The following is a 13,655-nucleotide window of genomic DNA, read 5'->3' on the forward strand; positions in this document are numbered from 1 at the left end:
ATGTCATCTTTAGTATATAATGCTACACCTCCTCCCATTCTGCCCTCCCTGTCCCGGCGAAGCAAGTTGTAACCCGGTATGACCATGTCCCACCCGTGGGAGTCTGTGAGCCAGGTCTCGGATATCGCCACCACATCTAGGTCGGCATTCCTTATTTCTGTTTCCAATTCCAGGATCTTGTTTCCTAAACTGTGTGCGTTGACGTACATAGCCCTCCATGTTGTATTTTTGTTACGTCTCAATGGGGATATTCCTGCTTGAGCTACTTGAACACCTTTAGCATTATTTGCGTTATTTGTGCTTTCCTTAGACCCAGAACCACAATGTGTACTCCCCCTAGACCCGGAATTACAATGTGACCCATAAATATGATGTGACCCTACTCCCGACTCGAAAGTGTGTGCACTCACCCCTGACCCAGACCTAGAATTTCGGTGACTACTTACCTCAGCCTCAAAAATGTATTGGCAGTTTAGTTCGCCAGGTATGTTGTTTGTATCTCCAACACTCTTCTCATAGAGATGGCGGTTATGAGAAAAACTGTCTTCACTGTTAAGATTCAGTAGCAACGTCTCCTGCAACTGCTCAAAAGGCACCTTGCTGAGCCCACTCAAAATGATGTTAAGGTTCTACGAGGGAAACAGTTGTCTTACTGGAAGCCTCAAACTGAGTGCCCCCTTCAAAAATCTGACTGACAGGATGCAAAGCTAAGGATCCCTTGCCTAACTGTGCTCCGAAACACAAGAGATCTGCCACTTGCACTCTAAGACAGTGGTTCTTAAACCTGTTCTGGGAGACCCCCCCCCAGTAAGTCGGGTTTTCAAGATATCCCTAACAAATATGCATAACTCAAATTCTTAAAACCAGCTATTAAATATTTAATACAAACAATCTGAATCAATTCAATTTTAATCTTATCTCCCACAGTTCATTTCATTACAGTACTTTTACAACTTACCAATACATAATTTATTAATAAATATCAGAATAATTTAGTCATTGAACCCAATCCTCATCACTCCCACTCCCACTCACTTCCCAACTTTCACACACATACTACAGTCATTGTGATTACTTTTATCCAAAACTGGATCTTGGTTAGTTCATGAGTTCATTAGTCCATGATCATCTAGTCAGAGAGGCTTCAAACTGAGAGTTGCACAACAGTCTAGCACATGAAAATCACAGTTTCTTAAACACAATCGGCAGACCTCTCTGTCCTCATGATGGTCCTGTTCTTCAATTCATAAAGCATTCAGCTCAACACAAGACTGTGTTTCGCCACCTGGCATCTTCAGGAGCTGTGTTTGCAAAGCTCACCAACATCTCAACTTCACCAGTAAACTAAGCATAACTCATGCATATTCATTAGGGATATCTTGAAAACCTGACTGGCTGGGGGTTAGAGAATAACATGGGGACAAATTTGTCCCTGTTCCTGCAGGAACTCAATTTCCCCATCCGTCCCCATCCTTGTCCCTGCAATATTCCTGTAAGCTCTACCTTAACAGCACAAGCCTCTAACACTTATGATTTTAAAGTGTTTGAGGCTTGTGCAGATGAGATTGGAGCTTGCAGGAATGGGGCAGGGACAGGAAAAGAACTCATGAATTCCCATGGGATTGGGGAAAATTTGTCCCCGTGTCATTCTCTACTGGGGTTCCCCCAGAACAGGTTTAATAACCACTGTTCTAAGGGATCCAACTGCCAGCCCCTTTTCCAGGCCGGCCTTCAGAAAAGTCAAAACTAGTGACACAGGTGCTCTTGAGGGTTCCATCTGAGCTTTCACATACCACTGATGAAACAACCTCCAGGCCTTAGCATAGGTAGTGATGGTGATAGGCTTCCAGGCTCTAAGGAAGGTAGCATTAACCATCTCCGAACAGCCTTTTTGCACTAGGGCTGCATGCTCAAGAGCCATGCCATAAGACCAATGTTCTGGACTCTCTTTGTGGAGACCAGCAGGACAACAGAGCCTCTTGGAGGGGATGCATATGAGCCGTCGCTCAAGAAACCACCTCTATGGTCACTGTCATTGAGCCTAGTATATGAAGATAGTGCCATGCCATCAGAGCTGGCATCATCAAGAAGTCTGAGATCTGTTTTATAAGCTTTCATTTGCGTGGCTTAGGAAGATAAAAAAAATGTGGCCTTCCGTTGTGTTGAAATATATTTCCAGGAATTCCAAGTTCTGAACTGGCTCTAAGTGACTCTTATGGGAAGTTGACAATCCAACCCTGGTCTTGCAACAGCTGGGCCATCTGAGTCACCACCCTCTCTCCTTCTGTTTTGGATGAAGCCCTGATCAGCCAATCTTCCATGTAAGGATGTGGTTGAATTCTCGTCTTTCTGAAATGGGCCGCCACCACCATTACCTTGGTGAAGGTACGTGGTGGTGTTGCCAGCTCTAAGGGGAGAGCAAAAATCTGGCAGTGTCCCCCGGAATCTCAAAAACCTTCTGAGTTCTAAATAAATCAGAATATGGAGATAGGTCTCCATGAAATCCAAGGATGCCAGGAATTTACCTGGTGCGACCGCCGCAATGACTGACTGAACAGTCTCCATGCATAACCATGGCACCTTCAAAGCCTCATTGACTGATTTCAGATCCAGGATCAGCCTCTTTTCTGAGTCATTATTGGGCACTATGAAGTATATAGAGTATCTGCCCAAGCCCGATTCTGCATACTGAACGGCTCGAATGATTAAAAGCCTGTGCACTGTCACCCAGACTTTGACTACCTTTTCCGTCCATCCTGCTGATGAATTCATAAAGTAATCCACCAGAGGGTAGCTGAATTTAAGTCAGTAACTTTCTCGGATTATGTTCAGCACCCAACAGTCCGAGCTGATCTGTGCCCATGTCATCCAGTAGTCCGTTAGCCTTCCTCCTATCTGTGGGAGTCTGGGTACAGTCTTGGGGGAGGTGCTGAGGCAGAGCATGGTCTGGAGGTCTGGGTACATCTCGAGTTGCCAAAATATTGTTGGGACCCCTTGAAACATTCTCTAGGTAGAGAATTCTCCAGAATATTGTTGAAAGTGCCTGGAGCTAAGAAAATTACTCAGAGTAGATCCTCGTGAATTCCAAGGTCTCCTATCTAGATGGGTCACACTGGTCATATGATCATCCAAACACTTTACAAAAAGCATCTGACCCTTAAAGAGGAGCCTGCTTAAATTGGCTTTGGAAGGAGAATCTCCCGCCCATTGCCTAATCCAGAGCATTCTGTAGGCGAAGATGAGATCGATCCAGAAAAGTGTGATGTACCTAACACTCCCTAGTAAAGATGGAGCATGTTACTTACACTGCTTAAAACTGATGCACCCAAGTTTACCCATTACCTGGCCCAAATCTGTAATTTGTGATGGTGAGAAATTATGTGGAAAGGCCTTGATGTGGATGATCTACAGATTTCTTCCAGACAGCCCTGAACTATGTCCTCATCAAACAGCCTTAAACTCCCGACATGCTACATAGCCTTGTCCTGCATAAGTGGTATTATTGCTTCTCTGATCCATGTAGCAATCAATAGTAAGACAGCATCCAAAACAATATGTGGACTTTCATAGAGGACAATGAGCCTATATGATCCACAAAGGGAAAGAGTAGTTTTCACGTACAGTAAAACCTTGGATTGCAAGTAACTAGGTTTGCAAGCGTTTTGCAAGCAAGCAAAACATTTGATTAAATTTTAACTTGCTATACAAGCAAAGTCTTGCAATACGAGTACATACAGTATACATACATCACAACTGAGCCGATGGTTCTTCTCTCTCTCTGACACTGCGGGAATGTAGTGACTGTTCTAAATGAGCGAGGTCTTGAAATACAAGTACATACAGTATACACACATCACAACTGAGCCGATGGTTCTTCTCTCTCTGACACTGTGGGAGTGTAGTGACTGTTCTAAACGAGCAAAATCTTGCAATACGAGTACATACAGTATATAGGTGTCACATCATTACAACTGAGCCGATGGTTCTTCTTCCTGCGGGACTGTTGTAGCTGTTCTAAATGAGCGAGGTCTTGCAATACAAGTACATATAGTATTTTGTATTACAGTTTTTGGTTTGTGGAACAAATCGTCTGAGTTTCCATTATTTCCAATGGGGAAATTTGCTTTGATATACAAGTGCTTTGGATTACAAGCATGCTTCTGGAAAGAATTATGTTCGAAAACCAAGGTTGACTGTATTTGCATAGCACACACCAACTGAGCCACCAGGATGGCCCCACCTCTACCTTTAACAACTGTTATAATCAGTAGTCCAATACAAAAATATTATTTGAAAGAAATTATTGGTATATGAGACACTTTCACATTTCTCCTTCCTCCTCTGACTGATAATTATAATATGGATTCCTGATACTAAAAAGTTCTTAAAAGGATCAACATTTAGCATTGTTTTCTCCATGTGGACAGCTGGGTTAAGATCTTGATGTCAGAAACAGGTTGTTTCTAACCCTCAAGGGGTCCTCAATTGAATCTTTTGCTGTAGCCAAAGTAGAAACATAGAAACATAGAAAAATGACGGCAGATAAGGGCCATAGCCCATCAAGTCTGCCCACTTCACAGACCCACCCCCCTGAGTCTGCTCTCCTGGAGATCCCTCTCCTAATGACCCATCCTTAACTCCACCCTCTTAAGGATCCCACATGGGCATCCCATTTACCCTTAAAATCTGGCACGCTGTTGGCCTCGATTACCTGTATTGGAAGCTTGTTCCAATGATCAACCACTCTTTCGGTGAAGAAATACTTTCTGGTGTCCCCATGAAATTTCCCACCCCTGAGTTTAAGCGGATGCCCTCTTGTGGCTGAGGGTCCCTGGAGGAGGAAAATATCTTCTTCCACCTCGATACGTCCAGAGATGTATTTAAATGTCTCAATCATGTCTCCCCTCTCCCTACGTTCCTCGAGAGAGTAGAGCCGCAGCTTGTTCAGTAGTCATGTACATTGCCACACCAGCCATAAATGATTCTGGATTGAAAAAAACACTATTGTTTGTGCCTCTCTCTCGCATCTAGATTCTGGAACAGACGCCTTAAGTTACCTACCGCCATCTAACTTAATTGATTTAATTGGCTTTCATAGGCATAGTAATGACCACATCATTTAAAACCTCATTTTAAAAAAATGTAGATGCCCACAGGCGCCGACAAACAGGGTGCCAAAATTGCATCTGCAGAGGCACCTAGCAGGGCCTAAGTTCAAAGTAGGCGGGGTTTCAGACGGAAATGACCTTAGGTGCCATTAGGCGCCTCTGTAGATGCCATTCACGCAACACATAGGCTCCATTAATGTAGAACTTAAAAACCCTAACCTACACGACTGGCGCCTATGTTTAATGCTAGCCACGATGCTAGTAAAGGCACCAATGTGTGACGGACATGCGGACGGTGCTGTTTTTGTAGGCGCCGGCCAATAGGCACCGTTTCCAAAATCTGGCCCTAAACATTAAATCGTAGCAAACACACTACAATGAGAATGAGAGGAAGAGCTAACTACACACGACAACATTTTGTTTTGTGGTGCCTAGCTCTGCACTGTAATTCTCCTACCAGGAAAATAGAGCTTAGATGATTATAACATCAAATTCAGAATGCAGACCTGGAGGACCTATGATCTGATTCATTCAATATGTTATGATATGCTCACCTCCAACCCCGAGTGATATATTTATATATAAAAATTGTTTCATGGAAACTTTACTCTTTTTTAAATAGGATATAATAATAATAATAATAACTTTATTATTCTATACCGCCACAATCTTGCGACTTCTAGGCAGTTTACATTCAAGAGAGCTGTTTCTTGATACACTTGGACAAATTGTGTTAAAAGTGAAATAGTTTCAAAATGGTAGCTATTTTTTTGCACTTTTGAGCTCTTTATAGTTTTAATACATTGAAGTTTTTGTAAACATCGTGTCACCCATATTTTCTCCCTCTACAAGAAAAATAGTCCTTGACATGCCAGTAGATACCACCAGAGGCTACCTACCCACCTCTGAACTCTTTCCCATGATGTGACATTATTCCCCTGCCTCAAAGAATTAGTTTTCCCTCTCCTCTCTCCCACAAATTAGCATCAATGAGAACAACAGAATTCAGATTCATGAGAATTTGTCAGGTATTATGATGTGAATGCTTTTGTTATGACTAGAGTTACCATATTTGTTATATGAAAAAAAGATCTCAACTGCCCATGCCCCACCCCGATCCACCCTTAATGCCCTGCCCCACTACTGCCTCCTGTTAAACCGCACCCCCCCCCCCAGCACAGTTTCTCTCTCTCTTTCTCTTCATGGAGTCGGGTATGGCTTTTGTGAGTCTCCCTCCAATCCAGAAAATAGTATGGACACCCAGACAGTCCTCTAAAAAGAAGATGTCCGGATGTCCGGTAACCCTAGTTATGACTCCCAGAATTGGATGGATCACCAGCTATGGATGTAAACTGGTGACCTAGAGATGAAGAAATGTGAAGCAATAGAAAAACTAAAACAACATATTTTATCACTGTTTCAACTGGAAAAGAAATGGAAGTCTGAAAACATTTTGATAAGCGATAATACCATACACTTGTACATTGAAGGCAAGCAGCAATATTTCAATGGCATCTACTAAAAGCAAATTGCTGAGTCATTCTCTCCAAAATTAAAATATTCAGTATTATTGTTCTGAGCTCCAAGACACAGCCATGTTCCAAAGAGTGTTAGAGTGAGATAAGATTGATGCATACAGTCTGTGATGTCATTTGTGATATCATTGACAAAACAGTTTCCAATTAGACATGGCCTCCTGCAGAGATTCAGGATACAGTTTAGCAGTAACATTTTTAATGGATACAATGGCAATCTATACTACCTATCATACACTTTTGATATAGTATTTTAAAGAAAACTACAATGTAAAACATTCAGAGTAATGTATATCTTTTCAATAACCTGCATCTTTCCCTTCTCAGAAACAAAACCTTCAGTTTTTGCTATGTATCTATTTGCAACAATTTTACTTTGAACTTGTACATTAGATAGATTGTGAGCCCACCGGGACAGATAGGGAAAGATGCTTGAGTACCTGATTCTAAAACCGCTTAGATAACCTTGATAGGCGGTAAATAAAAACCTAATAAACTTGAATTGTGGTAAAAAAAAAATAATAATAAAAACACAAAAGACTAACCTGACCAGATGATGCCAACAGATTTATTATAGTCAATAGCATCCAGCCCCTACTGGCCTCCTCACTTTGATTGATCTCCAGAAACTGGACAATTGCACGACTGGCAGCCTCTGTTGAAAGAAAAGAGAGAGAGAGAGAAAAGAGAGATGAAAGGCTGCACTGCAGAGAAAAGCATTTGATATTATGCATCACATTCTGAAAAGGCAAGGCAAGATGAAGAGTTCATCTTAATTGCACTGTGCCATTCTCATGCAAGTAATCAAAAGTTCCTATTGTGCAAAAGAATAATTACTGCACAAACTGTGTTTTTGTTTCTTTTACCCAGTGTATAAAGCATATCCAAGTGTTCCCTCCTACTACACAAACAGTAGAGAATATTTATTACAGTTCAAATCCATATCAGCTTTTGATATCTGAACTTAGCCAAGCACACTGCAAGTCTGGCAGCTGTTCAAGTGCGCTAGCTAAGCTCATTGACCGATCTAAGAATTTTTCACCACCCTCTCCCTTTTTTCATCATATATCTTCCCTTCCCTTTCTTTCCTATCATGACAATGTAGTTCATCCCCAGCTCCCTTCTCTACTTGCCCATCTGTATCTTCTTTGTTGTTGGTATGTATGTATTTTATAATTTATTAGGTCAGCCTAAGTTATTTTTATCCCATTTTTTAAATTGTACACCTCTCAGCTATATAATGAGCGGTATATCAAAACCGAAATAAACTTGGAAACATAGTAAAGTTAGGGATGGCTCAGATTGTTCCCTGTGTACAAACCATAAAAAAATAAGTCTCCCTTCCAAGCAAGATTGGATATGTTGTGCAATTTAACTAGACTGTTACTAGAAATAATAGAAGAGTCACACATCCATTAAAGAAGCAGTCCTTGCAAAGATTACCCTACCCTGCCCTAGGAGAATAGGATTACCATATGTCCGGATTTCCATGGATATGTCCTCCTTTTGAGGACATATCCAGGTTTCCGGACGGCTTTCAAAGTTCAGCACTTTGTCCAAGTTTTGAAAAGCTTCTGGCAACGAGCAATGCCGGCATGCAATGTGGTGAAGTCACGTGACATTGCTCATGCAGGTCGAGGGGATGGGGGTGGAATGGGGTGTGGCTGACCGGAATGGGGGCGGAGCCATGGTTCCAGATTTTCCGTTTGGAATATCTGGTAACCCTATAGGAGACCTCACTCTCACACGGCTAGATAGCCTCACAGTGAATGGATAAGCTCTGTTCTTTCTAATCTGGAGGGATATTTATAGAGTCAATTTTAATCTTGTGTGAGAAGTTTGTCAAGATTAAAATTGATTTTTGACGTTGTATTTGACAAATTTACCTTTATGAAAGGTTTTTGCAAGTAGAACGGGATATTTATAGAGTTCAGCCTCATTTGAGGCTTCTTTTCTAGTTTTCAGTCAACTCTGGCTTGCCCTGGCAAATTCTCAAGACTTCTCCTCAGGTAGCTATAGTTGCCTTTTCAGTAGCATTTTGCCTGAGTGTGATCGACACACAGCTGGTACTGTTTTTATAGGCGGCTGACAATTTAGGCACCGTTTGGTTTGCAGAATCTGGCCGATAACGTTTACTTACCTAATACTTAGGGCCTGTTTTACAAAGCCTCGCGGTAACGGGCTTCGGGGCTGTTGCTGTGCGGCTTTGTAAAACCGGCCCTTAGGTACTGTAGGTGACAAAAATTCATTTTAAATATCTGTGATACAGTGAAAACTCTAAAATAATTCAACAAGGTGCAATATATTCTCAGGAACTGGAATCCCTTACCCTACATACAGTATACAGAAAAAAAATTGGCTTCCAAACCAAAACTTGTTAGCAGCCATTGAAACTGATTTTAACCAAGCATGGCTCAGTGATTTCTTCTAGAGCAGGGGTGTCCAATGTCGGTCCTCGAGGGCCGCAATCCAGTCGGGTTTTCAGGATTTTCCCAATGAATATGCATTGAAAGCAGTGCATGCAAATAGATCTCATGCATATTCATTGGGGAAATCCTGAAAACCCGACTGGATTGCGGCCCTCGAGGACCGACATTGGACACCCCTGTTCTAGAGAGAACTCATTAGATCTCCAATCAAGGAAGTATTTAGATATTATATTCTTTATTCCAGCTTTTATTATAAAATTAATTAGCCAACTATAAATAGACAAAAAGCAGACAAAATAAAGAAAAAAAAAATCCTCAAGTGTAGCAATTTCTGATTAAAGAGCTGGAAAGATGCTAACTGCCATCCAATAGGCATCTTAATCCATAGCATTAATCAGAAATTTCTGGATACCATTTTCTTATGAGATTTACATAGAAAAGGAATAAAGTACTGCGCAGACTCCAGGATAGACATTCAAATGAAATAAGTGTATAAAAACATGTGATTTTGACCTAAAGCTGATGAGGGGAAGTTTTCCACCCTCTTCCCTATGCTCAAGAGTATCCTCTTTGCTGGAAGCTGTAAATAGGTTTTTGTTAAACCAGGATTTTTGAGATTTAACCCCAAATATAAAAATGAGGCCTTGAACCTCACTCTGGTCTTAATCAGAGGAGATAGATTGGGCAAGTAAGGACACTAAGGGAAAGGAGGGAGCCACAAACATGGAGAGACAAGGAAGGGGGATGACATAAAGCGGAATGGTAAGGACAATAGGTGCTCTTTTATCAAAAAGTGGCCTTAGTGCACCCTTATGCATGTCTTTCTTTTTACTGCTGGGGTAAAATGGCAGAATTTCCTAATTTTTTTCTATTAAAAGGCCACACACTAAGGGCTCCTTTTACTAAGGTGCGCTAGCGTTTTTAGCGCACGCACAAGATTAGCGTGCGCTATAGCATGCACTAGCTGAAAAATTACCACCTGCTTAAAAGGAGGCGGTAGCGGCTAGCGCGCACGGCATTTTAGCACGCGCTATTCCGCGCGTTAAGGCCCTACCACACCTTTGTAAAAGGAGCCCTAAACTTTTCCATTAACACATCTTATATCTCCCCTGCCCCGCAGCAATGATAAAACAACTACAAACAGTACAAAACACAGCCAAGACTAATCTATTCACGAAGAAAACACGACCACATCACCGAGACATACCTCAATTCACACTGGTTCCCAATTTAAACAAGAATACTATTTAAATTCTACTGTCTATTATTTAAATCCATAAATGGTGAAAACCCAGCCTACTTGAACAACCGCCTAATCCAAACTAACACAACCAGACACAGGAGAACCCAGACACCATTCACATACCCTCCAATCAGAGACATCAAACGGAAAAAACTGTATGATGGAATTCTAGCCACACAGGAAGCAAAACTAGACCACCAACTCTCCAATCTACTAATCGTGACCCCAGACCTCAAAACTTTCAGAAAAGAAATAAAAACCCTGCTATTCAAAAAATCCATGAAGACTAACTAACACTGTATGAAACATTTCAGTCCTCTGAAGCAACCCACTCTACTCTGTAATACCTCTGGACATGTCCAGAAATCCTCTTCTGTAATCCGCCTTGAACCGCAAGGTAATGGCGGAATAAAAATCACTAATGTAATTTATTAAACAGACTAGCATATATGAACCCTTCTCACTACCAAGCCTTCTGATGGGTAACTCAACACAAAAATATTACAAATGAGATTGGGAGGATCCAAGATGGCGGCCAAATGCTAAGATGCTGCTGCAGTGCCTCTTACCTGCTGGAATTTCTGTTTGAGTGCAGTGTTTTCCGAGATGGGAAAACATAGGGACAAAGCAACTGAAGGTACAAAAACCTTCAGTAGTGATGGTCATGTGTCCAATTGATCTATTTGTGGTTTGTGGAGGAGATTGGCTTAGTCCTCGGGAGCCACAGCCAGGTCAGGTTTTCAGGATATCCACAATAAATATGCATGAGATAGATTTACATTTCAAGGAGGCAGTGCATGCAAAGCAAACAACCAAGGGGAGAGAAATCCGACACAATCTGGAGTAAAGAGAGTGCAAACAAAAACAAAGAAAACTGCAGACAATGTACAAAATGCAGGCTAAATTTATTGTACCAAAGTTATGAATGCGGTTAATGTTACCACCTTGTACCAAACCAAAGGACCCGACACGGTCTGTGTTTCGGAAAACGCACCTTCATCAGGGGTCCTAATGAATCAGAATAACATAACTCAATTATGTAATAGTGAAATGTATGAAAAGTATAAGTGTATATAAGAGTGTGAAATCTATCACAAGTGATATGAACCAATCAAAGTGACATAAAGAATGAATAAAATGTGTGGTAACATGCAGAAAATCTTGTAATGACCAGTGACATGATAGAAGACTGGGATCTTCTAGAAGCATTGGATGCAGGCAGGCATTTTTACATTAGATGATGTTATATCTAATGGGAAACTGCTTGATTTTTTACAACTGCAACAATCATTCGGTATATCAAATTCTCAAAATTATAGATGATTGCAGTTGAAGCAGGCCATTCAGAGTGGATTCCCTGATTGGCAGAATCTCAAAAATCATTATAGCTTGCAGGTCCTATGCTTCCAGACAGATTTGCTAAAGCATCAGGCCGCCCGGTGGTATAAATTAATTCCTGAATTCTTGAATAAGAAACCAAAAAAATGGTCTTAGAGACATTTGGAGCATTGAGATAAAGCAGTATATTTCTGCATCTCGATGGCCATGAATTTGGACTTGGAGGATGAAATGTACAGCGTCAGCATTTATGAGACAAACATGTTTTTTTCTGTTACATAGATCTTTTTGGACCCCGGTTAGGTTACACAAGTTAGACAGTTCTAAATCTAATAGATGCTGGCAATGTCATTTAGACATTGGGACACTGGATCATCTGTTGTTCTATTGTCCTTTGATACTCAACATCTGGAAGTCAATATGGGGACAGATTAACCTCATACTGGAAATCAACAATCTCTTTGACGTATGAGACAGTTATATGTGGAACATTGCTGTATATTAAGTCTCCCATGGATCGCTACAAATGCAGGCTTTTCCTAATTATGACAGGGATTGCTATGCAAATGATAACGCACAATTGGAAAAGTTGTGACCGCCTTAACTTTCCTTTTTGGTGGGCTACTTTTTGTTTAGGCTACAAATATGAAAAGATGAACGCTGATATATTGGGGCATAGCAATTTTTTTTAATTTGGTTTGGGGTCCTTTGCCATCCTTTGTTACTTCAACATAGTTGTCTTATTTTATTTTTATTTATTTCTATACATATCCAGGATGGGGCGGGTTGGGGGGGGAAATCTTTTTGGTTTATTTCTTGATTAAGTTGTTGGATGGGAGGGGAGGGATATTTTTCTTCTGCATTGTTATTGATGGAATTTAAGTGCTTACGTTGATTATTAATGTCTGTACAATTCTTGACACTTTGTATTAGTTTTGAAAATTAATAAAGATTTTAAAAAAACCCAAGAAAAAAATCAATTCACTTGTACCCATTCTACACCATTCAGGAATTTGTACACTTCAATCATATCCCCCCTCAACTGTCTCGTTTCCAAGCTGAAATACCCCAACTTCTTTAGTCTTTCCTTAGATGAGTGAAGTTCTATCTCCTTTATCATTTTGGTTGCTTTTCTTTCAATCTTTTTTAATTCCACTATGGGCTCCTTTTACAAAGGCGCGCTAGCGGGGTTAACGCGCGTGACTTTTCATCACGCGCTAACCCCTGCGCTTGCCAAAAACTACCACTTGCTCAAGAGGAGGCAGTAACGGCTAGTGCATTTGGCGGTTTAGCGTGCGCTATTACGCACATTAAACCGCTAGCACGCCTTTGTAAAAGGAGTCCTATATCTTTTTTGAGCTAAGGCAACCAAAATTGTGCACAATACTCAAGGTGATGCACCATCTATACGGAGTGATGCATTGCAGAGGCATTATACTGTTGCTGGACTTATTTACCATACCTTTCCTAGCATCCTGTTTATTTTATTTGCCATAGCCGCTCACTGGGCGGAAGATTTCAGCTTAGTGTCTACAGATCTTTTTCTTGGGTGCTGACTCCTAAGGAGTACCCTTGCATCAGGTAACTATGATTTGGATTATATTCTTCCTGATGTGCATCACCTTTGCATTACTTGACATTAAATTTCATCTGCCATTTGGATGCCCAGTCTTTCAGTTTCCTAAGGTCTTCCTGCAATTTTTCCACAGTCCTCATGCGTTTTGACAACTTTGAATAGTTTTGTGTCATCTGCAAATGTGATCACCTTACTTGTCATTCCGATTTCCAGATCATTTATAAACATGTTAAACACCACCAGTCCCAGTACAGATCCTTGCGACACTCCACTATTTACCCTCCTCCATTGAGAAAAATGGCCATTTTACCCTACCCTCTGCCCAATAACCAATTCCTAATCCTAATCCTATCCTATGATTTTAATTACCTCAGTAGACTCTCATGAGGAACTTAAATTAAGAGTTATAGTGGGATTTGAACCTGT

The 13,655-nt window shown here is 41.0% G+C and overlaps 1 protein-coding gene across 5 annotated transcripts in view; it reads right to left on the reverse strand.

The window, feature by feature from the left end:
• WDFY3 (WD repeat and FYVE domain containing 3) overlaps positions 1-13,655 on the reverse strand; it is a 642,313-nt gene that overhangs the window by 435,216 nt on the left and 193,442 nt on the right. For all 5 annotated transcript variants that reach the window (XM_033914678.1, XM_033914667.1, XM_033914648.1 and 2 more), the window contains exon 4: positions 7,189-7,298. In XM_033914678.1, the coding sequence (XP_033770569.1) occupies positions 7,189-7,298 (110 nt within the window). The remainder of the gene's footprint in view (positions 1-7,188; positions 7,299-13,655) is intronic.

The sequence above is a fragment of the Geotrypetes seraphini genome, chromosome 1, assembly GCF_902459505.1.
Source record: "Geotrypetes seraphini chromosome 1, aGeoSer1.1, whole genome shotgun sequence".
NCBI classification, from domain to species: Eukaryota; Metazoa; Chordata; class Amphibia; order Gymnophiona; family Dermophiidae; genus Geotrypetes; species Geotrypetes seraphini.